Source organism: Pseudophryne corroboree, chromosome 5 (assembly GCF_028390025.1).
Source record: "Pseudophryne corroboree isolate aPseCor3 chromosome 5, aPseCor3.hap2, whole genome shotgun sequence".
Taxonomy (NCBI): domain Eukaryota; kingdom Metazoa; phylum Chordata; class Amphibia; order Anura; family Myobatrachidae; genus Pseudophryne; species Pseudophryne corroboree.
Genome location: NC_086448.1, coordinates 457,511,090 through 457,536,688, shown reverse-complemented (window position 1 = coordinate 457,536,688; position 25,599 = coordinate 457,511,090). Strand labels below are relative to the sequence as shown.

Below are 25,599 nucleotides of genomic sequence, written 5' to 3'. Positions count from 1 at the left end.
AGACAATCCGCACTTGGGATGGGCGCCCAGCATCCACTACGGACTATGAGAAATATAATTATCGGTAAGTAAATTCTTATTTTCTCTGACGTCCTAGTGGATGCTGGGGACTCCGAAAGGACCATGGGGATTATACCAAAGCTCCCAAACGGGCGGGAGAGTGCAGATGACTCTGCAGCACCGAATGAGAGAACTCCAGGTCCTCCTCAGCCAGGGTATCAAATTTGTAGAATTTAGCAAACGTGTTTGCCCCTGACCAAGTAGCTGCTCGGCAAAGTTGTAAAGCCGAGACCCCTCGGGCAGCCGCCCAAGATGAGCCCACTTTCCGTGTGGAATGGGCTTTTACAGATTTTGGCTGTGGCAGGCCTGCCACAGAATGTGCAAGCTGAATTGTACTACAAATCCAACTAGCAATAGTCTGCTTAGAAGCAGGAGCACCCAGCTTGTTGGGTGCATACAGGATAAACAGCGAGTCAGATTTTCTGACACCAGCCGTCCTGGAAACATATTTTCAGGGCCCTGACTACGTCCAGCAACTTGGAATCCTCCAAGTCCCTGGTAGCCGCAGGTACCACAATAGGCTGGTTTAAGTGAAACGCTGAAACCACCTTAGGGAGAAATTGAGGACGAGTCCTCAATTCTGCCCTGTCCGTATGAAAAATTAGGTAAGGGCTTTTATAGGATAAAGCCGCCAATTCTGAGACACGCCTGGCTGAAGCCAGGGCTAACAGCATTACCACTTTCCATGTGAGATATTTTAAGTCCACAGTGGTGAGTGGTTCAAACCAATGTGATTTTAGGAACCCCAAAACTACATTGAGATCCCAAGGTGCCACTGGAGGCACAAAAGGAGGCTGTATATGCAGTACCCCCTTGACAAACGTCTGAACTTCAGGAACTGAAGCTAGTTCTTTTTGGAAGAATATCGACAGGGCCGAAATTTGAACCTTAATGGACCCTAATTTTAGGCCCATAGACAGTCCTGTTTGCAGGAAATGCAGGAAACGACCCAGTTGAAATTCCTCTGTAGGGGCCTTCCTGGCCTCACACCACGCAACATATTTACGCCAAATACGGTGATAATGTTGCACAGTTACATCCTTCCTGGCTTTGATCAGGGTAGGGATGACTTCATCCGGAATGCCTTTTTCCTTCAGGATCCGGCGTTCAACCGCCATGCCGTCAAACGCAGCCGCGGTAAGTCTTGGAACAGACAGGGTCCCTGCTGGAGCAGGTCCTTTCTTAGAGGTAGAGGCCACGGGTCTTCCGTGAGCATCTCTTGAAGTTCCGGGTACCAAGTCCTTCTTGGCCAATCCGGAGCCACGAGTATAGTCCTTACTCCTCTCCTTCTTATGATTCTCAGTACCTTGGGTATGAGAGGCAGAGGAGGGAACACATACACTGACTGGTACACCCACGGTGTTACCAGAGCGTCCACAGCTATTGCCTGAGGGTCCCTTGACCTGGCGCAATATCTGTCCAGTTTTTTGTTGAGGCGGGACGCCATCATGTCCACCTTTGGTTTTTCCCAACGGTTCACAATCATGTGGAAGACTTCTGGGTGAAGTCCCCACTCCCCCGGGTGGAGGTCGTGTCTGCTGAGGAAGTCTGCTTCCCAGTTGTCCACTCCCGGAATGAACACTGCTGACAGTGCTATCACATGATTTTCCGCCCAGCGAAGAATCCTTGCAACTTCCGTCATTGCCCTCCTGCTTCTTGTGCCGCCCTGTCTGTTTACGTGGGCGACTGCCGTGATGTTGTCCGACTGGATCAACACCGGCTGACCCTGAAGCAGAGGCCTTGCCTGACTTAGGGCATTGTAAATGGCCCTTAGTTCCAGGATATTTATGTGAAGTGACGTTTCCATGCTTGACCACAAGCCCTGGAAATTTCTTCCCTGTGTGACTGCTCCCCAGCCTCTCAGGCTGGCATCCGTGGTCACCAGGACCCAGTCCTGAATGCCGAATCTGCGGCCCTCTAGAAGATGAGCACTCTGTAACCACCACAGGAGAGACACCCTTGTCCTTGGAGACAGGGTTATCCGCTGATGCATTTGAAGATGCGACCCGGACCATTTGTCCAGCAGATCCCACTGAAAAGTTCTTGCGTGGAATCTGCCGAATGGAATCGCTTCGTAAGAAGCCACCATTTTTCCCAGGACCCTTGTGCATTGATGCACTGACACTTGGCCTGGTTTTAGGAGGTTCCTGACTAGGTCGGATAACTCCCTGGCTTTCTCCTCCGGGAGAAACACCTTTTTCTGGACTGTGTCCAGAATCATCCCTAGGAACAGCAGACGTGTCGTCGGAATCAGCTGCGATTTTGGAATATTTAGAATCCACCTGTGCTGTCGTAGTACTACTTGAGATAGTGCTACTCCGACCTCTAACTGTTCTCTGGACCTTGCCCTTATCAGGAGATCGTCCAAGTAAGGGATAATTAAGACGCCTTTTCTTCGAAGAAGAATCATTTCGGCCATTACCTTGGTAAAGACCCGGGGTGCCGTGGACAATCCAAACGGCAGCGTCTGAAACCGATAGTGACAGTTCTGTACCACAAACCTGAGGTACCCTTGGTGAGAAGGGCAAATTGGGACATGGAGGTAAGCATCCTTGATGTCCAGAGACACCATATAGTCCCCTTCTTCCAGGTTCGCTATCACTGCTCTGAGTGACTCCATCTTGAATTTGAACCTTTGTATGTAAGTGTTCAAGGATTTCAGATTTAAAATAGGTCTCACCGAGCCGTCCGGCTTCGGTACCACAAACAGCGTGGAATAATACCCCTTTCCCTGTTGTAGGAGGGGTACCTTGATTATCACCTGCTGGGAATATTGCTTGTGAATGGCTTCCAATACCGCCTCCCTGTCGGAGGGAGACGTTGGTAAAGCAGACTTCAGGAACCGGGCGAGGGGGAGACGTCTCGAATTCCAATTTGTACCCCTGAGATACTACCTGCAGGATCCAGGGGTCCACTTGCGAGTGAGCCCACTGCGCGCTGAAATTCTTGAGACGGGCCCCCACCGTGCCTGAGTCCGCTTGTAAGGCCCCAGCGTCATGCTGAGGACTTGGCAGAAGCGGGGGAGGGCTTCTGTTCCTGGGAAGAGGCTGCCTGCTGCAGTCTTTTTCCCCTTCCTCTGCCCCGGGGCAGATATGAGTGGCCTTTTGCCCGCTTGCCCTTATGGGGACGAAAGGACTGAGCCTGAAAAGACAGTGTCTTTTTCTGCTGAGAGGTGACCTGGGGTAAAAAGGTGGATTTCCCAGCCGTTGCCGTGGCCACCAGGTCCGATAGACCGACCCCAAATAACTCCTCCCCTTTATACGGCAATACTTCCATATGCCGTTTGGAATCCGCATCACCTGACCACTGTCGCGTCCATAACCCTCTTCTGGCAGAAATGGACAGCGCACTTACTCTTGATGCCAGAGTGCAAATATCCCTCTGTGCATCTCGCATATATAGAAATGCATCCTTTAAATGCTCTATAGTCAATAATATACTGTCCCTGTCCAGGGTATCAATATTTTCAGTCAGGGAATCTGACCAAGCCACCCCAGCACTGCACATCCAGGCTGAGGCGATTGCTGGTCGCAGTATAATACCAGTATGTGTGTATATACTTTTTAGGATATTTTCCAGCTTCCTATCAGCTGGTTCCTTGAGGGCGGCCGTATCAGGAGACGGTAACGCCACTTGTTTTGATAAGCGTGTGAGCGCCTTCTACCCTAGGGGGTGTTTCCCAACGCGCCCTAACTTCTGGCGGGAAAGGGTATAATGCCAATAATTTTTTAGAAATTAGCAGTTTTTTATCGGGGGAAACCCACGCTTCATCACACACCTCATTTAATTCATCTGATTCAGGAAAAACTACGGGTAGTTTTTTCACACCCCACATAATACCCTTTTTTGTGGTACTTGTAGTATCAGAAATGTTCAAAACCTCCTTCATTGCCGTGATCATGTAACGTGTGGCCCTACTGGAAAATAAGTTTGTTTTCTCACCGTCGACACTGGAGTCAGTGTCCGTGTCTGGGTCTGTGTCGACCATCTGAGGTAACGGGCGCTTTAGAGCCCCTGACGGTGTTTGAGACGCCTGTACAGGTAATAACTGATTTGCCGGCTGTCTCATGTCGTCAACAGTCTTTTGTAAAGTGCTGACACTATCACGTAATTCCTTCCATAAGACCATCCAGTCAGGTGTCGACTCCCTAGGGGGTGACATCACTATTACAGGCAATTGCTCCGCCTCCATACCATTTTCCTCCTCATACATGTCGACACAACGTACCGACACACAGCACACACACAGGGAATGCTCTGATAGAGGACAGGACCCCACTAGCCCTTTGGGGAGACAGAGGGAGAGTTTGCCAGCACACACCAGAGCGCTATATATATATATATACAGGGATAACCTTATATAAGTGTTTTTCCCTTATATAGCTGCTGTATAGATTTATCTGCCAAATTAGTGCCCCCCTCTCTTGTTTTACCCTGTTTCTGTAGTGCAGGACTGCAGGGGAGAGTCAGGGAGCTTCCCTCCAACGGAGCTGTGAGGAAAAATGGCGCCAGTGTGCTGAGGAGATTGGCTCCGCCCCCTTCTCGGCGGCCTTTCTCCCGCTTTTTTAAGGAAAAATTGGCAGGGGTTAAATGCATCCATATAGCCCAGGAGCTATATGTGATGTATTTTTTGCCATATAAGGTGTTTTTATTGCGTCTCAGGGCGCCCCCCCCCCCAGCGCCCTGCACCCTCAGTGACCGGAGTGTGAAGTGTGCTGAGAGCAATGGCGCACAGCTGCGGTGCTGTGCGCTACCTTATTGAAGACAGGACGTCTTCTGCCGCCGATTTTCCGGACCTCTTCAGTCTTCTGGCTCTGTAAGGGGGCCGGCGGCGCGGCTCTGGGACCCATCCATGGCTGGGCCTGTGATCGTCCCTCTGGAGCTAATGTCCAGTAGCCTAAGAAGCCCAATCCACTCTGCACGCAGGTGAGTTCGCTTCTTCTCCCCTTAGTCCCTCGGTGCAGTGAACCTGTTGCCAGCAGGATTCACTGAAAATAAAAAACCTATACTTAAACTTTTTTACTAAGCAGCTCAGGAGAGCCACCTAGTGAGCACCCTTCTCGTTCGGGCACAAAAATCTAACTGAGGCTTGGAGGAGGGTCATAGGGGGAGGAGCCAGTGCACACCAGGTAGTCCTAAAGCTTTTACTTTTGTGCCCAGTCTCCTGCGGAGCCGCTATTCCCCATGGTCCTTTCGGAGTCCCCAGCATCTACTAGGACGTCAGAGAAACAGAGCTTAGATCTAATCACAATACACATACACTGTGGGATAATTTGAGAGTTGTAACGTGAGTATAATAATAATATGGGACAGTTATCTGCTCCTTTGTACTATCAGTATTTGCATACAGTGTCCTATAGCTATGTACACAGTAGGTAAAATCCTAATCTCTTTTGTCAGATGCCGCAGGCATATATAGAGAACCGAGACTATCTGTGTTACATGCTATCACATGGCACCGCACTGTACTGCACACCTAAGTGTACCATGCAGAGGCAAAACAATAAGGTTGATAGGTGATACAATGTAATACAATTTTAATTAATTACATTCATTCTATCTAGCGGCGCACGGCTAATCCCTATGCGCATTTCACTCTATGTTAGAGCTTTGTCAGGGCTCTGGATTTGTGAAGGACAGATCATGTCAGACCAACTTACTTGGCTTTTATGAAACAGTAAGTGCAAACCTGAATTAGGGAAAGGAGGTGGATATAATCTTTTTAGACTGCAGCAAAGAAGGCAAAGAAGATATTAGCATGCATAAAATTGATGCAAGGGACGAGAGTATCATACTCCCATTATATAAATTTAGTGAGGCCACATCTTGAATACTGTGTGCAATTTTGGGCACCATATTACAAAAAGGATATCCTGGAGCTAGAAAAGGTTCAGAGGCGGGCGACCAAACTAATCAAGGGCATGGAGACGCTGGAATACGAGGAAAGGCTTGCAAGGCTAGGCATGTTTACATTGTAAAAGAGGAGACTAGGAGGGGACATGAACAACATCTACAAATATATAAGGGGTCAATACACAGAGCTTGGGAGGGACCTGTTTTCTATAAGATCAGCACCGAGAACACGTGGTCACTCGCTTGGGTTAGAGGAGTTTCCGCACATTGAGGCAAAAAGGTTTTTTCACAGTAAGGACAATACGTGTTTGGAATTCCCTGCCTGAAAGTAGTAACTGCAGACTCAGTCAACACCTTTAAGAATGGGTTAGATAAATTCCTATTGGATAAAGATATTCAGGGTTATGGTGCGTAGGCCCGCATTATAGTTAAATTAACTGGCCCTACATAAAAATAACTAGTCCTATAATAAGACTGCATAGGAGACCACAAATAGGTTGAACTCGATGGACAATTGTCTTTTTTCAACCTTAGTTACTATGTTACCTTTCTGAAGACCCTCGGTGCCATGGAGAGACCGAATGGCAGTGCCCGAAACGGATAGTGATCGTCTAACAGTGCAAACCTGAGATAAGCCTGATGCGGCGACCAAATGGGAATGTGGAGGTACGCATCCTTGATGTCCAGGGACACTAGGAACTCCCCCTCCGTCACTCCTGAGATAACTGCTCTCAGAGACTCCATTTTGAATTTGAAGTCCTTGAGATAAGGGTTGAATGATTTCAAGTTCAGAATTGGCCTGACTGAACCATCCGGCTTCGGTATCACAAAAAGGTTAGAATAGTAACCTTTATTCAACTGATGAGGTGGAACTGGAACAATGACCTTGGACACTATCAATTTTTGGATAGCGTCCAGTAGAACAGCTCTGTCTGCCGGCAAGGCTGGCAAGCCTGATTTGAAGAATCGGTGAGGTGGGACAGTTTGAAACTCCAGCCTGTACCCCCGGGACACAATATCCTGTATTCAGGGGTCCAGGCCAGACGACACCCAGATGTGGCAGAAATTCCGGAGTCTTGCTCCCACCTGACCTACCTCCAGGCTGTGCGGTCCACCGTCATGCTGAGGACTTTGAGGTACCAGAAGCAGGCTTCTGGTCCTGGGAACCAGGTTTTCTGGATTTGGTACGTCCACCTCTAAAGAAGGTGTTAGAGGGCTTGTTCTTTCTAGGCCTAGCGGGACGAAAGGACTGTGACATGTTGGGAGTAAACGGATTCTTCATAGCTGGTGCAGCTGAGGGGAGAAAAGGAGACTTACCCGCGGTAGCCATGGCAATCCACGCATCCAGCGCCTCCCCAAACAGAGCATGACCTGTATAGGGTAGGCTCTCCACACTTTTCCTGGATTCCGCGTCCGCAGACCATTGGCGCAGCCAGAGACCCTTGCGAGCCGAGACGGACATGGAGGAGATCCCCGCAGCCATAGAACCCAGATCCTTCACGGATTCTACCAGGAATCCTGCAGAATCCAGTAAAAATAAATCAACGTCACCTTTATCCATTGTAGTGAAGTCCTCCTGCAGAGTGATTGACCACTTTGCTATAGCTTTTGAAATCCATGCACAGGCAATAGTAGGCCGCAGTACAGCCCCTGAAGCCGTGTATAAGAATTTGAGCGTAGCATCCACTTTGCGATCTGCCGGGTCTTTCAACGCGGTAGATCCCAGGACTGGTAAGACCACCTGTTTTGACAGCATAGAGACAGAGGCATCAACTATAGGCGGGGACTTCCCTTTTTTTCTATCATCTTCCGGGAAGGGAAAAGCAACCAGAACCCTTTTAGGGATCTGGAATGTTTTTCTCCGGGTTTTCCTAGGCTTTTCCAAATTTAGCATTTAATTCCTTAGATGCTGGGAAGGTGAGAGGGGCTTTCTTACTGTCTGTGAAAAAGGCCTCCTCAACCTGCTCAGGAGGTGTGTCAGAAATATGTAACACATCCAGCATGGCCTCAATCATCAACTGCCCCCCCTTAGCAAGTGATGCCGTCCCCCTCACCGTCTGCTGTGTCAGAATCGGTATCCGTATCATCCTGCATTATTTGGTCAAGAGCACGTTTGTGAGAATGTACCGCAGGGGGCCCCGAGGGAGCAGTATCGGACCATACTGCCATAGAGGACTGCAATACCGGAGTTGCATGCTCAGACCTTGCAACCCTTTCAGAAATCTGAGAAATAGCCCCCCTAAGAGAAGCCAACAACTCGGTTCTCTAGCTGGGATCTGCGCTACAACAGTGCAATCCTGATTACATGGGATGGGATCTTCCTGAGAAGATAAATCCTCTGCAGCATATGAGACAGAGTCTCTAGAAATATTTGCTTGTGCACCCCACACACCCCACATACACACAGGGTACAGGGCAGACAGAGTTCCCCCCCCCAAGAATGGCAGAGAGATACAGAGATTGGAGGCAACCCACACACAGCGCTATATAGGTGTAGGGAGACCCTTAACCAGCGCTGACTGTATCCCTTAATAGGTGACAGTCTTTACACAGCCTCCCCTTCCTTCTACAACCTCCCGGTACCGTACAGATAGTTGGAGGTGCTCTGGAGGGACTGCAGCGTGACTGCAGGCAGGAAAATGTCGCTGAACATTGCTGGGTCCGCTCTGAGAAGCTCCGCCCCCTTAATGGCGCTGTCTTCCTGCTCTTCCAAGATTATACTGGCCTGAGGATTTTGTGCTGGCTGAGATCCACGGACCCCGACAGGTTTTCTGGTCAGTGTAGGGTTAAGGCGTCGCCTCAGGGCGCCCCTCACAGCACCGCACCAAGTACCGCTGAGCCCCCTGAGCGCTCCTACCCTGTAGCTGCCATCTTCACACCGACCCCCTGCTTGCTAGGGGGTTCGGTGACTCACTCGCCACACTTCAGCACTGTAAAGGGGGTGGCGGCATGCTGCAGGGGTGAGCGTTCCCCTGCGGCAGGGAGCGATCTATCCCCTCTGGAGCTCAGTGTCCAGTCAGCGGAGACAGTGGCTCAGACCCCGCAGGGCAGACACTGCTCCCCCCCTCAGTCCCTCGATGCAGGGAGGCTGTTGACAGCAGTCTCCCTGTAAAATGGCACATTTTCTAAACTGAGTCTGGTAGGAGGGGCATAGAGTGAGGAGCCAGCCCACACTGTTAAACTCTTAAAGTACCAATGGCTCCTGGCGGACCAGTCTATACCCCCAGCATCCTCTAGGATGCAAGATAAATTTTATATAATAATATAATAATATATATATTATATATATATATATATATATATATATATATCCCTCTGAGAGAGGCTAGAGTAAAACCTGTGCAGTCTGCAGTAGCAGCGGAGGTTTACAACTCCGGGTTTTCATGGTTGCACAAGTCCAGCAGCAACTTATCACAGAGGCAAGGAAGGGTTTAAAACTCTCATACTCTGAGCACTGATGCTGAAAAGCGGCCAGTTGCTATGGGCAACACCTCCACTTCTAACAACCTGTCCTTTAGTAAATATACTGCAATGTCCAAAATACTCGCAAAATGCAATTTGAGATTGGTCCTCCTGTTCAAACCCCTTCAGTTGCATTTGATTAGCCAACTGATTTGCCAGTTCCATAGAACAGGTGAAATATTTTTCTTGGGTGGCAGTGCAGCTTTAAATATTAGGCAAATTAATTTTGACATACACTACATAACACACACACACACACACACACACAAAGTAAGCTACAGTATAACGAATGCATTCTGTGAAAGCACTATTTATTTTTGCTACTTTAATTGTGGTGCACTATGTTTTATATAATATTTACTAACATTCTGGACTTGTCAGGTCACTAGCTAGTACTCCTCATGGCGCAGGCATTTCTTTTTCTTCTCTTACCCTCCTCTCTCTGTCCCTCATCCTCCTCTCTCTTCACTATCTCCCCTTCTTCCATCCATCTTTCTCTTTCTCCCTTATCCTCTCGTCTCTCTTTTTACTGCACCCTGTTCCTCCCATCTCTCTCTTTTCATATATACTTGAAGCTATACAAGAGGGGGCCTGACTCAGGATGGCAGGATACCCTATGACAGGGGGACCCTAGTAGGAGAAGAAAAGCTGTTTCCAAACTTCAGACAGCCAGTGATAACTGTGAGGTGAAGAGGGGATAGGGTCTCTCATCAGCTCTCAGTGTGCAATGGGTAGACGGACACTTAAGCTTGTTATATAATAGATCACATAATGCCCATGTTGCAGGATTACATTAGTCCATACTTTTGGCTAATTTGTAGTGTCTGCCAATCACAGCAAATACAGACCTACATGTACTCTGGGATTAAATATGTTGCAGATATTATGATTATGCTGGAGTGGCTACTTACCTCTGGGTATTTTGTAGCCCGTCTCACCTTGTTTTCTCAAATTCCTTAATATGTGGTCAGAATAAACATTGATAAACATTCCACACAAAAACAGTGTTATGCCTGTAAAAGTTAGATCACAATTACAATAAGGTAATTTCTCTGTTTAAACAGGAAAATACAGTAACATACATAGATGGCCAGCAAACAGTGTTACGCTAGTAGCGCCTTGAACAGGAACACAAGGTAAACAGACAAGTGACCATGTACTGTACATTATCATACAATTAAATATATCCTGATTCAAACAAAATGGTGTATATTTGAGGAATAAAAGAACAGAGCATGTTATTAAACCAGATCTAAAGATAGTTGTATGTAAAATATATTCTAGCCCCATATCCTAATTCAAAGAAAAAAATAAGAATTTACTCACCGGTAATTCTATTTCTCGTAGTCCGTAGTGGATGCTGGGAACTCCGTAAGGACCATGGGGAATAGCGGCTCCGCAGGAGTCTGGGCACAACTAAAAGAAAGCTTTTAGACTACCTGGTGTGCACTGGCTCCTCCCACTATGACCCTCCTCCAAGCCTCAGTTAGGATACTGTGCCCGGAAGAGCTGACACAATAAGGAAGGATTTTGAATCCCGGGTAAGACTCATACCAGCCACACCAATCACACCGTATAACTCGTGATACCATATCCAGTTAACAGTATGAAACATAACTGAGCCTCTCAACAGATGGCTCATAACAATAACCCTTTAGTGAACAATAACTATGTACAAGTATTGCAGACAATCCGCACTTGGGACGGGCGCCCAGCATCCACTACGGACTACGAGAAATAGAATTACCGGTGAGTAAATTCTTATTTTCTCTGACGTCCTAGTGGATGCTGGGAACTCCGTAAGGACCATGGGTATTATACCAAAGCTCCCAAACGGGCGGGAGAGTACGGATGACTCTGCAGCACCGAATGAGAGAACTCCAGGTCCTCCTCAGCCAGGGTATCAAATTTGTAGAATTTCGCAAACGTGTTTGCCCCTGACCAAGTAGCAGCTCGGCAAAGTTTTAAAGCCGAGACCCCTCGGGCAGCCGCCCAAGATGAGCCCACCTTCCTTGTAGAATGGGCTTTAACTGATTTAGGATGCGGCAGTCCAGCCGCAGAATGCGCCAGCTGAATTGTGCTACAAATCCAGCGAGCAATAGTCTGCTTAGAAGCAGGAGCACCCAGTTTGTTGGGTGCATACAGGATAAATAGCGAGTCAGTTTTCCTGACTCCAGCCGTCCTGGAAACATAAATTTTCAAGGCCCTGACTACGTCCAGTAACTTGGAATCCTCCAAGTCGCTAGTAGCCGTAGGCACTACAATAGGTTGGTTCAAATGAAAAGCAGATACCACCTTAGGGAGAAACTGGGGACGAGTCCTCAATTCTGCCCTATCCATATGGAAAATCAGATAAGGGCTTTTAAATGACAAAGCCGCCAATTCTGATACACGCCTGGCCGAAGCCAAGGCCAATAACATGACCACTTTCCACGTGAGATATTTTAGATCCACGGTCTTTAGTGGCTCAAACCAATGTGATTTTAGGAAATTCAACACCACGTTGAGATCCCAGGGTGCCACTGGAGGCACAAAAGGGGGCTGAATATGCAGCACCCCTTTTACAAATGTCTGAACTTCAGGTAGTGAAGCTAGTTCTTTTTGGAAGAAAATCGACAAAGCCGATATCTGTACCTTAATGGAGCCTAATTTTAGGCCCATAGTCACTCCTGCCTGTAGGAAGTGCAGAAATCGACCCAGCTGAAATTCCTCTGTTGGGGCCTTAGTGGCCTCACACCAAGCAACATATTTCCGCCATATGCGGTGATAATGTTTTACAGTTACATCTTTCCTGGCTTTAATCAGCGTAGGAATGACATCCTCCGGAATGCCCTTTTCCTTTAGGATCCGGCGTTCAACCGCCATGCCGTCAAACGCAGCCGCGGTAAGTCTTGGAACAGACATGGCCCCTGCTGCAGCAGGTCCTGTCTGAGCGGCAGAGGCCATGGGTCCTCTTATATCATCTCTTGAAGTTCCGGGTACCAAGCTCTTCTTGGCCAATCCGGAACCACGAGTATTGTCCTTACTCCTCATTTTCTTATTATTCTCAGTACCTTTGGTATGAGAGGCAGAGGAGGGAACACATAAACCGACTGGTACACCCACGGTGTCACTAGAGCGTCCACCGCTATCGCCTGAGGGTCCCTTGACCTGGCGCAATATCTCTCTAGTTTTTTGTTTAGGCGGGAGGCCATCATGTCCACCTGTGGCCGTTCCCAACGATTTACAATCAGTGTGAAGACTTCTGGATGAAGTCCCCACTCTCCCGGGTGGAGGTCGTGTCTGCTGAGGAAGTCTGCTTCCCAGTTGTCCACTCCCGGGATGAACACTGCTGACAGTGCTAGCACGTGATTTTCCGCCCATCGGAGAATCCTTGTGGCTTCTGCCATTGCCGTCCTGCTTCTTGTGCCGCCCTGTCGGTTTACATGGGCGACCACCGTGATGTTGTCTGACTGGATCAGTACCGGCTGGTGTAGAAGCAGGGGTTTTGCCTGACTTAGGGCATTGTAAATGGCCCTTAGTTCCAGAATATTTATGCGTAGGGAAGTCTCCTGACTCGACCATAGTCCTTGGAAGTTTCTTCCCTGTGTGACTGCCCCCCAGCCTCGAAGGCTGGCATCCGTGGTCACCAGGACCCAGTCCTGTATGCTGAATCTGCGGCCCTCTAGGAGATGAGCACTCTGCAGCCACCACAGCAGAGACACCCTGGTTCTTGGAGACAGGGTTATTAGCCGATGCATCTGAAGATGCGATCCGGACCATTGGTCCAACAGGTCCCACTGAAAGATTCTGGCATGGAACCTGCCGAAAGGAATTGCTTCGTAAGAAGCCACCATCTTTCCCAGGACTCGCGTGCAGTGATGCACCGACACCTGTTTCGGTTTCAGGAGGTCTCTGACTAGAGATGACAGCTCCTTGGCTTTCTCCTCCGGGAGAAACACTTTTTTCTGGACTGTGTCCAGAATCATTCCCAGGAACAGTAGACGTGTCGTCGGAACCAGCTGTGACTTTGGAATATTCAGAATCCAACCGTGCTGGTGTAGCACCTCCTGAGATAGTGCTACTCCTACCAACAACTGCTCCCTGGATCTTGCCTTTATTAGGAGATCGTCCAAGTACGGGATAATTAAAACTCCCTTTTTTCGAAGGAGTATCATCATTTCCGCCATTACCTTGGTAAACACCCTCGGTGCCGTGGACAGTCCAAACGGCAGCGTCTGGAATTGGTAATGGCAATTTTGTACCGCAAATCTGAGGTACTCCTGGTGAGGATGATAAATGGGGACATGCAGGTAAGCATCCTTGATGTCCAGGGATACCATGTAATCCCCCTCGTCCAGGCTTGCAATAACCGCCCTGAGCAAATCCATCTTGAACTTGAATTTTTTTATGTATGTGTTCAAAGATTTCAAATTTAAAATGGGTCTCACCGAACCGTCCGGTTTCGGTACCACAAACAGTGTGGAATAGTAACCCAGTCCTTGTTGAAGTAGGGGCACCTTGACTATCACCTGCTGGGAATACAGCTTGTGAATTGCCTCTAGCACAGCCTCCCTGCCTGAGGGATTTGCTGGCAAGGCAGATTTGAGGAAACGGCGGGGGGGAGACGCCTCGAATTCCAGCTTGTACCCCTGAGATACTACTTGAAAGATCCAGGGATCCACCTGTGAGCGAGCCCACTGATCGCTGAAATTTTTGAGGCGGCCCCCCATCGTACCTGGCTCCGCCTGTGGAGCCCCACCGTCATGCGGTGGACTTGGAAGAAGCGGGGGAGGACTTTTGCTCCTGGGAACCTGCTGTTTGTTGCAGCCTTTTTCCCCTACCTCTGCCTCTGGACAGAAAAGACCCGCCCTTTCCTCGCCTGTTTTTCTGGGTCCGAAAGGACTGTACCTGATAAAACGGCGCTTTTTTAGGCTGTGAGGGAACATGGGGTAAAAATGCTGACTTCCCAGCTGTCGCTGTGGAAACTAGGTCCGAGAGACCATCCCCGAATAACTCCTCACCCTTATAAGGCAAAACTTCCATGTGCCTTTTGGAATCTGCATCCCCTGTCCACTGCCGAGTCCATAAGCCTCTCCTAGCAGAAATGGACAATGCACTTATTTTAGATGCCAGTCGGCAGATCTCCCTCTGTGCATCTCTCATGTATAAGACTGAGTCTTTTATATGCTCTATGGTTAGCAGAATAGTGTCCCTGTCTAGGGTGTCAATATTTTCTGACAGGGAATCTGACCATGCAGCGGCAGCACTGCACATCCATGCTAACGCAATAGCTGGTCTAAGTATAATGCCTGAGTGTGTATATACAGACTTCAGGATCGCCTCCTGCTTTCTATCCGCAGGCTCCTTCAGGGCGGCCGTATCCGGAGACGGAAGTGCCACCTTTTTAGACAAACGTGTGAGCGCTTTATCCACCCTAGGAGGTGTTTCCCAACGTGCCCTATCCTCTGGCGGGAAAGGGAACGCCATTAGTAACTTTTTAGAGATTACCAATCTTTTATCGGGGAAAGCCCACTCTTCTTCACACACTTCAATTAATTCTTCAGATGGGGGAAAAACTACGGGTAGTTTTTTCTCCCCAAACATAATACCCTTTTTAGTGGTACCTGGGTTTATATCCGAAATGTGTAACACCTCTTTCATTGCCTCAATCATGCAACGAATGGCCCTAGTGGACATTAGATTAGACTCATCGTCGCCGACACTGGTATCAGTATCCGTGTCGACATCTGCGTCTGCCATCTGAGGTAGCGGGCGTTTTAGAGCCCTTGATGGCCTTTGAGACACCTGGGCAGGCACAAGCTGAGAAGCCGGCTGTCCCGCATTTGGCATGTCGTCAAATTTTTTGTGTAAGGAGTCGACACTTGCACGTAATTCCTTCCATAAAACCATCCACTCAGGTGTCTGCCCCGCAGGGGGTGACATCACTTCTATAGGCATCTGCTCCGCCTCCACATAATTTTCCTCATCAAACATGTCGACACAGCCGTACCGACACACCGCACACACACCGGGAATGCTCTAACAGAGGACAGGACCCCACAGAAGCCCTTTGGGGAGACAGAGAGAGAGTATGCCAGCACACACCAGAGCGCTATATACTGCAGGGACTAACTGAATTATGTCCCCTATAGCTGCTATAATATTTACTGCGCCTAAATTTGGTGCCCCCCCTCTCTTTTTTACCTTTTTCTGTAGTGTAGACTGCAGGGGAGAGCCAGGGAGCTTCCTTCCAGCGGAGCTGTGAGGGAGAAATGGCGCCGGTGTGCTGAGGGAGATAGCTACTCCCCTTTTTCGCAGACTTTTCTCCCGCTTTTTTCAGGATTCTGGCAGGGGTAATTATCACATATATAGCCTCTGGGGCTATATATTGTGATTGTTTTGCCAGCCAAGGTGTTTTTATTGCTGCTCAGGGCGCCCCCCCCCCCCCCAGCGCCCTGCACCCTCAGTGACCGGAGTGTGAAGTGTGAATGAGGAGCAATGGCGCACAGCTGCAGTGCTGTGCGCTACCTTGGTGAAGACAGAAGTCTTCATGCCGCCGATTTTCCGGACTTCTTCTTGCTTCTGGCTCTGTAAGGGGGACGGCGGCGCGGCTCCGGGACCGAACACCAAGGCCAGTTCCATGCGGTCGATCCCTCTGGAGCTAATGGTGTCCAGTAGCCTAAGAAGCCCAAGCTAGCTGCAAGCAGGTAGGTTCGCTTCTTCTCCCCTTAGTCCCTCGTTGCAGTGAGCCTGTTGCCAGCAGGTCTCACTGTAAGATAAAAAACCTAAAATATACTTTCTTTCTAAGAGCTCAGGAGAGCCCCTAGTGTGCATCCAGCTCGGCCGGGCACAAAAATCTAACTGAGGCTTGGAGGATAGTCATAGTGGGAGGAGCCAGTGCACACCAGGTAGTCTAAAAGCTTTCTTTTAGTTGTGCCCAGACTCCTGCGGAGCCGCTATTCCCCATGGTCCTTACGGAGTTCCCAGCATCCACTAGGACGTCAGAGAAAAATAAAAAAAACACACATATGAAGGTCAAGAGGCGATAAAGTGCAGCCAGTTATCACAGCTGTGTAATGATGGGTTTGCCATAATATCCCTTTAATCCAGGAGTCCTATGATTTGCACAGGTTCTGCGACTGGCTATATTCAAGCCTGCCTTTTACCTTGTTTTAATCAGCCAAGGAGCCTGCGTAAATTATAGGTGTCACGGATTAAAGGGATATTATGGCAAGCGTTATTATTGCTATAAGGAACAAAAAGTCAATGTTATTACAGTGTTCTCCCCAGGTAAATTTGCCAGCTGGGTGGCATTAAGATGTAGTCGATTGGGGGCAATATAATTTGCCTGAACAGAGATCTTTAAAAACTGTTGGAGATCTTGTCCACTTGCTTGTTGAAACAGATCTATCTATTTGTGTCCAGGAATGTACGCTGAGACACAGTACACGTCTGCACCCGCCCCGTACCCTCTCTGCACCATCCAAACTGCACACTGCCTCTTAAAGACAGAGACGTTATTACTGTGACAGTAAAATAAGTGCTTAAGACCTTTGGAGAAGGATAGTGGCGGGTAGCATGTAATACATGCTGGGTGGAGTTCCCTGGGAAATTGATCCTGGGGAGGACAATGGTATTATAAGTAGTCCTGAAATACAAAATAAATGAAAATGTCAATACACCATATCACTTATATTACATATACTAGAACAGGAAAACTCGCCTGTAATAAATCTTAGGTCGCGTGTCCAGCCGGAGGGGAAAGCAGCATGCCGGCACAGATAGCTGTTCTGCAAGTAGCCATTATAACAGCAGAAAATCAATGCAAGAACAAATGAAGTAAGTGGTGTTGGCTTACCACCTCGAATCAGAAATGGGAAAACAAGTGTTCTGGAAAAAATGAAGAGAAAAACATCTATCATCAGCAAACTTCCCTATAAAACATTCCAATCACAAAGGCAAGCAACATTTTACAACACTGGCTCTAAGTAGTTGTAATACAGTGGAAGCATAAATAGTGTATTTGTAACAATGGTAAGCAGCAATAAAACAAGGAAAGAATCAAACATATAATGAAGGAAGCTATACATTGCTGCACCCTTAACAATTAAAAAGTGAGAATACAAGGCAAGATAGAACAGGTTATAGTGAAACATACCAATGAAAGCTAGAAGGAACATTTAGTACAAGAGAAGGCAAACTTGAAGAAAAGGACTCTGTATAATAGAACAACTCATTAATTATACATACTGTAGCTCTGTCTAAAAGCACTAATGAATGGAAAATCTTGAACCAACTCTGGAACATAATCTTCCTATGTAATATCACAAACTATGGTGGTCATTCCGAGTGGTTCGCTCGCTAGCAGTTTTTAGCGGCCGTGAAAACACTATGCCGCCTCCAACTGGGATTGTATTTTAGCTTAGCAGAAGTGGGAACGAAAGGATCGCAGAGCAGCTACAAAGTTTTTTTGTGCAGTTTAAGAGTACCTCAAAACCTACTCAGCGCTTGCGATCACTTCAGACTGTTCAGTTCCTGTTTTAACGTCACAAACACGCCCAGTCATGCCTGCATTTTTCCTGGCATGCCTGCGTTGTTTTTTAACACTGCCTGAAACGGTCAGTTGACACCCAGAAATGCCCACTTCATGTCAATCACTCTGCGGCCAGCAGTGCGACTGAAAAGCTTTGCTAGTCCCTGTGTGAAACTACATCTTTCGTTGTAATAGTACGTCGCGCGTGCACATTGTGCTGCATACGCATGCGCAGAAGTGCCTTTTTTTGCCTCATCGAATGAATGCAGCTAGCGAGCAACTCTGAATGACCACCTATAGCAATAATAAACATACGCTATTGCAAGGAAGGGTCTAAGGGACTATTAACGAATAATTCATTAATATTTTAGTATTCTTGTCTTGGAGAGTTAATACTCCAATAAGTTGTCCTACAGTATCTTACAGAGTCTCTGGTTTTTTTTAGCTTTTCTTCTAGGTTTCCGATGCAAAGTGGAAAATCAATATTAGTTTTTTTTTTTTTTAATATCTTTATTAATGGTTACAAAGTTAACAATATAAAGAACAGGAGACAAATATAGAGCACAGAATAGCAGTCTAATTACCTGTAGACAAATTAACAAATAAAGACGTCTAGGTCAAGGGTTCAATGTTATAATTGTAATAAATGTATCTTGTTTAATATATGTTAATACTATATACAGGTTGAGTATCCCATATCCAAATATTCCGAAATACGGACTTTTTTGTGTGAGAGTGAGATAGTGAAACCTTTGTTTTTTGATGGCTCAATGTACACAAACTTTGTTTAATACACACAGTTATTAAAAATATTGTATTAAATGACCTTCAGGCTGTGTGTATAAGGTGTATATGAAACATAAATGAATTGTGTGACTATAGAAACACTTTGTTCAATGCACAAAGTTACAAAAAATATTGGCTAAAATTACCTTCCAGCTGTGTGTATAAGATGTATATGAAATATAAATGCATTCTGTGCTTAGACTTAGGTCCCATCGTCATGATATCTCATTATGGTATGCAATTATTCCAAAATACGGAAAAATCCCATATCCAAAATACCTCTGGTCCCAAGCATTTTGGATAAGGGATACTCAACCTGTAGTAGAGTTGGGAACAAACACATTAAAACATTATAAAGAAAGGGGAAGGATTAGGAGGGAGGAGTGGGAGGGTAAATGGGGGTGGGGGGGGGGGGACATTTGAATTTGCCCATCCAGCTGTGATATCAGCCCTGCAGCAAGTGTGCAGGTGCTCGGTGGACCGCCCATACACACAGCCAGATGTGCAGATATAACTTTAGATCACAGGTTCTCAAACTCGGTCCTCAGGACCCCACACAGTGCATGTTTTGCAGGTCTCCTCATAGAATCACAAGTGAAATAATTAACTCCACCTGTGGACCTTTTAAAATGTGTCGGTGAGTAATTAATACACCTGTGTACCTGCTGGGTTACCTGCAAAACATGCACTGTGTGGGGTCCTGAGGACCGAGTTTGAGAACCTGTGCTTTAGATAAATATGTCTGAACGTTGTTCACATACATACGATAGGGTTTTCCCTGCCCGCCGACAGGCTCACGATATATCGGCCGTTCACTCGAAAGGTCGATATATGGCCTAGTGCGTACCCAGCTTTAGTAAATAAACCCCCAGGACCTAAAAGTGTATATATATTAATGATTTTTTTCATTTTTAACATCAGTTGTTACGGCTACGATCTGTCCACTGTATTACAGTATTAGCACTCCAGGATAAGGATAATAAAATATGAATGATTCAATAAAGAGCATTTTGTTAAATGATGTTCAGTTGGTTCTAATTTTGACATTTATAGTGGTTTTAAACATCAATGGGCAAAAAGTAGAAGATAACAGTAAGACATGTAAAAAGGAACAGCAGTAAGACTTAAGGCCCATACACTGAGCGATTTTGAGCTGAAAGCAGCTCACTTTTGGTGTGTTGAGCTGCTTTCAGCTAGAAGCCGCAGTGTGTATGGACAAGCGGTGAGCGCTGATGCGCGCTCCCGCTTCATCGCCAGCGGCCGCCGTTCATCTACTGGTATTACCAGTAGATGAACGACTGGGTAAGCGGCTTTCCATAGCGTCCTGCTATGGAAAGCCGCTCATCCCCGCTGACATCGCTGGGCAGGGGGAAAAGCGCTCAGTGTGTATGCACCAAGCGCTTTTCAGCCCAGCGATGTCAGCGATCATCGCTCTGCATACACGTGTGTATGTACCTTTAAGGTGCATACACTTACCGAGAAAATGAGCGACATCGCTCATTTTCACCCTTCCTGAGCGGCATCGCTCATTTTCTCTCATCAAGTGTGTATGCCGCCGGCGACTCATCGATGCACGGTTAAGTAACGACCTTTGCTGTCGGCCATGCAGGCAGCTCAATCTGGACTGACTTCCAGGAGCTGCCTGCACGGCCCGCCGCTGTGTGACGTCACTGAGTGATATCGCTAAGTGTGCATACCCTGCCGAACGGCCCAGGAGGGCGAAACACTAGGCGATGTTGCTCATAGAGCACTTCGCCTAGTCTGTACCCACCGTAACAGTATATGAGAATTTGTGTACAATAGCAATGTAAATACCAAGCAGTGAATCAGAATATAAGTTGTTACAGGATTTAGATTGTATATTCCTTATAATACTCATTTGCTAAATAACCACTTGAGTGGTTACCAGAGATCAATGCAGGTACTAGTTACAAAATATTCTAGATTGACAAACTTACAATACACAAGGGATGCCAAACAGAATAGAACCTTAGAACAGTATGTATGGCATTATGGCCATCAGAAGGCACAGTAGCAGCAGAAGCATACTATAACATATTACAGCAGGGAGGTATGACATAAGAGATATACAAGAGGAGTAACAGTACAGATAATACAGTAGAGTATGGAGAAGTACAGACAAGGACCTATGACCTGTAAGTACCAGTGTATGTAGTGACAGGGAGTAATGACGTATGAGAAAAACCAGCTCAATAGGGAAGTATGATATATGAAAAGTTACAGGACAGGTATAACAGTATTATAGTATAGCCGAGATGTGTGACATATGAGCAGCAGCAGGACAGGTATTACATTAGTATGATAGCAGGAAGAGGCAGACAGAGATCTAAGACCTGTAAGTAAGTACCGCTGTATATAGTGACAGGTGAAGGCTCCCATTAACACCACGGAGGGCGCTCCCAGCTCCTGCTGTGTAGAAATATAATAAAGAGCTATAAGCAGAGAGGGCAGCTCCTGCAAGAACCAAGCCAGGCGCACGGGCACCGGGGGGCCAAACACCGAGCTGGAATAGCGCCCATAGGGCACCCGTATAAATCTTAGCAGTACAAAGGAGAGAACCCCCATGAGGACCATCACCAGAGACAGGAGCTCCAGCAAGCGCCGCTCATCAGCTAGTAATTTGGACAGCGCCATAGTGCCGGCTGCTGCTCCTGCAAGCTGCCCAGCCAAGTGATGAATGCTGGTGGTAAATGAGCTGAGCTCCTCTCCCCTCCTCCGGCTCCAACTGAAACAAGAAAGACCTGCTGACGTAACATCAGGCGCTAGGCGGACACTGCGTCCGGGTCACATTACAGGTTGTCCTGAAAATTTGTAACGATTTCACCCGGGATACCATCGATGGAGCAGATAGATGAACCATCGAAAGTTTCTGCCACGGAATTCCCACACATGGGAAGAAGAGACTTCATACCTTCCTACTGTCCCTTACCCTCCAACTGTACCTTTTTGGCAGGTACAATAATTTTTTTTTATGGTCTGTACCGATTTTTGGCTCTCCGAACTTCCATTGAAAGTATAGGGAAAGGGGCGTAACCATGCCTCCTTTACCTGTGGCCACGCCCCTTTTCGAATTTGTACCAATTTGTATATGTAAAATGTTGGAGGGTATGCTGTCCTGATTGTTGCTGCAAGACAGCCCAGTTGGTTTTTTTTTGTTTGTTTTTTTATTGAAATTTTTTCAATAATAAAACATACATTAAAGGATTGATCTCCATGGTAATGTCAAATATAGGCACATGTTTCACAACCTAGTGGAGGTCAAATAATGTTGACCTAGACACCCTGTCGACCTAGTTACTGTCGACCAATAGTGGTCGACCTAGACACCCTGTTGACCTAGTTACTGTCGACTTTCGATCCGGATCCCGATGGTCTATAGTATAGGCTGTATTAAACATATTAACATAATATAAATAAGTGGCCAGGAAAAGGTTAAATATACTATAATAAATAAATATACAAATATAATAGAACCAGTACTGCACTTTCTAAGCACACATTCTCCCACATCATGGTAAGGCACCTGTCTCTTCTTCCTGGTAGCTACTCTCTGGTCCAGGTCACTGATTGAAGACTCACATCCACACACACCGCAATTTGGTAGAAGCTGCTACCACTGGGCACTTGCAACAACTATGCTCTGTCCCTTAAACTGTATGATGTGGTGGCAGCTCTAGTAATCATATTATATACCATTACTATTGTTGTCATAATTTGAGCCACTTGCCAAGAGGAGGGAGGTTTCTGGGCAATCGGAAACCCCCCTGCGTTTGCCTATGCTCCAATCTAGGGGGCAACCGATAAATCCATTGAGTCAAAATAGCTTTCTTTGCTAGTGTGAGAAAAAGGAGAAGGTGAAGGGATTCTGTGGGTAGGCCCCAATCAGAAAATTGTAAACCCAGAAGGGCAATAGGTGATAAAGAAAGGTGTAGTTTAAATTTAGTATTAATATAACATAAGACCTTATTCCAAAATCGTTGTATCTTGGGGCAATGCCAAAAGGCATGCATCAGGGTGGCGTTAGGTGCGCGGCATTTGAGACAGTGTCCGGACTCTGAGGGCACGGTTAAGGAATTTTATATGGATTTCCTAGAGGTCTGAAGAGTGTAGTGCAGGCATTCCCAACCACGGTCCTTAAGGCACACCAACAGTGCAGGTTTTAGTGATATCCAGGCTGCAGCACAGATGGTTAAATCAAAATAACTGAGCTGCTAATTAAGTTACCTGTGCCGAAGTCTGTATATCACTAAAACCTGCACTGTTAGTGTGCCTTGAGGACCGTGGTTGGGAATGCCTGGTGTAGAGCTTTGAAAATATTCGGTAAAGGACGGAAAAAATCAGCTAAAGACCCCCGGTAAAGAAAGGTCTACCTTCCATTTTTCAAATACCGAGTGCCATACCTTGTCAATCTTTATAGGGATAAGGTCCCAATATAATAATTTAGTTTTATAAGGTGTTTTGGAGATCCGTATGAATAAGGAGGTGAGAGGGTCAGAGCCACAGGTATTGAGCAGAGCCACAGGTAAGGACTGAACATGATGTCTAACTTGGAGGTACATAAAGAATTCCGATCGAAGTACACCATACCTCTCCATAAGACCAGAAAAGGAGTACATTACTCCACCCGAATCAAACACATCCGTAATACTACTGATTCCCTTAGTTCGCCACAGTGCAAATTTTGTATTCTCCAAAGGAGGAGTAAAACAAGGGTTTCCACATGGAGGGATAAAGTCAGAGCGGTTATAATTTTCGGTGCATTGCATTATTAATCGCTTTCCAAGCTACATAAGAGTCCCGAAACAACAAATTGTCTTTCGCTAGTGGAGGTAATAATAAGATTTTAAACCTAGCGGTAAATCTTTTTCTCGTAGTCCGTAGAGGATGCTGGGACTCCGTAAGGACCATGGGTATAGACGGGCTCCGCAGGAGACATGGGCACTTTAAGAAAGACTTTAGCTCTGGGTGTGCACTGGCTCCTCCCTCTATGCCCCTCCTCCAGACCTCAGTTAGAGAAACTGTGCCCAGAGGAGATGGACAGTACGAGGAAAGGATTTTAGTTAATCCAAGGGCAAGATTCATACCAGCCACACCAATCACACCGTATAACTTGTGTTAAACTAACCAGTTAACAGTATGAAAAACAACATAGTTTCAGTCCAAAACCGATGAAACTATAACACAACCCTTATTTAAGCAATAACTATATACAAGTCTTGCAGAAGTAGTCCGCACTTGGGACGGGCGCCCAGCATCCTCTACGGACTACGAGAAAAAGATTTACCGGTAGGTTTAAAATCTTATTTTCTCTAACGTCCTAGAGGATGCTGGGACTCCGTAAGGACCATGGGGATTATACCAAAGCTCCCAAACGGGCGGGAGAGTGCAGATGACTCTGTAGCACCGATTGAGCAAACATGAGGTCCCACTCAGCCAGGGTATCAAACTTAAAAAACTTTGCAAAGGTGTTTGACCCCGACCAAGTAGCAGCTCGGCACAGCTGTAATGCTGAGACCCCTCGGGCAGCCGCCCAAGACGAGCCCACCTTCCTAGTGGAATGGGTCTTAACCGATTTTGGTAACGGCAATCCTGCCGTAGAATGCACTTGCTGGATCGTGTTACAGATCCAGCGAGCAATAGTCTGCTTTGAAGCAGGGCCGCCAACCTTGTTGGCTGCATACAGGACAAACAGTGCTTCTGTTTTTCTGATCCTAGCCGTTCTGGCCACGTAAATTTTCAAAGCCCTGACCACATCAAGGGACTCGGAATCCTCCAAGTCACGAGTAGCCACAGGCACGACAATAGGTTGGTTCATCTGAAAGAATGAGACCACCTTAGGTAGGAATTGAGGACGGGTCCGCAATTCCGCTCTATCCATATGGAAAACCAGATAGGGGCTTTTATGTGATAAAGCCGCCAATTCCGAAACTCGCCTAGCCGAAGCCAAGGCTAACAACATGACCACCTTCCAAGTGAGATATTTTAACTCCACCGTTTTAAGTGGTTCAAAACAATGCGACATAAGGAAACTTAACACCACGTTAAGGTCCCAAGGTGCCACCGGAGGTACAAAAGGAGGCTGAATATGCAGCACTCCCTTTACATAAGTCTGTTCTTCAGGTAGAGAGGCCAATTCCTTTTGAAAGAAAATGGATAAGGCCGAATTCTGAACTTTTATGGAGGCTAATTTTAGGCCCAAATTCACTCCAGTTTGCAGGAAGTGAAGGAGACGACCCAGATGGAATTCCTCAGTAGGTGTCACAACTGAGGGCCTGAGCTGACGGAAGGCAGCCTCAGTTGTAGGGGCTGAGATGTACCGGAACCTGGGAGGTTGTATCAGACCCCTGGACATGTAAGTAACATGAAGAGAAACCGCCCGAAGGCATGACCACGACAACTTGAGTAAAAGTCAATGATATTTATTTATGACAAACTCCATGCATCACAGTAGCAGTAAAAAGAAACATAAAAATCAGCAGAGAAATAATAATACAGTTCCTGGGTACTACAGGGTGGCAGGGACCACAGAGCTCTGGTGGTATGAGACAGTTCTTATTATCTGCAAGTTGGAAAGTCCTTACCAGGCTCAACTGTAGCAATGAGGAAAGCCCAGGGTCGTACCAGCTGGTGTTCCAGGGAATGCTGGACTGCTGTAGATAAAATGCTGCTGTGGGTACTGGTTAGAACCAGACAGGTGTTGGCACGGAGTGGATACTGGCTGGAACCAGTTAAATAATAAATAAAGCTTGAGAGCGATGCAATATAGATGAAATGTAGAATTTGAGAGCGGAGAAATAATAATACCGGTGGAGAGTGGTAAACTGCAGAAAGGACACCGGCCCTTTAAGAGAAGCTGTACACTGCTGGAAGCTGAGCTGGAAGCAGTTGATGTTGTAGCTGGA

The 25,599-nt window shown here is 46.9% G+C and overlaps 1 protein-coding gene across 1 annotated transcript in view; it reads right to left on the bottom strand.

The window, feature by feature from the left end:
• The window catches only part of SRD5A1 (steroid 5 alpha-reductase 1), a 192,443-nt gene extending 170,946 nt beyond the window's left edge, over window positions 1-21,497 (bottom strand). The window contains exons 1-3 of the mRNA XM_063922937.1: window positions 21,045-21,497; window positions 17,081-17,247; window positions 10,287-10,388 (exon numbers count right to left, since the gene is read on the bottom strand). Coding sequence (XP_063779007.1) covers window positions 10,287-10,388; window positions 17,081-17,247; window positions 21,045-21,331 — 556 coding nt within the window. The 5' untranslated portion in view covers window positions 21,332-21,497. The remainder of the gene's footprint in view (window positions 1-10,286; window positions 10,389-17,080; window positions 17,248-21,044) is intronic.
• Window positions 21,498-25,599: the final 4,102 nt, after the last annotated feature.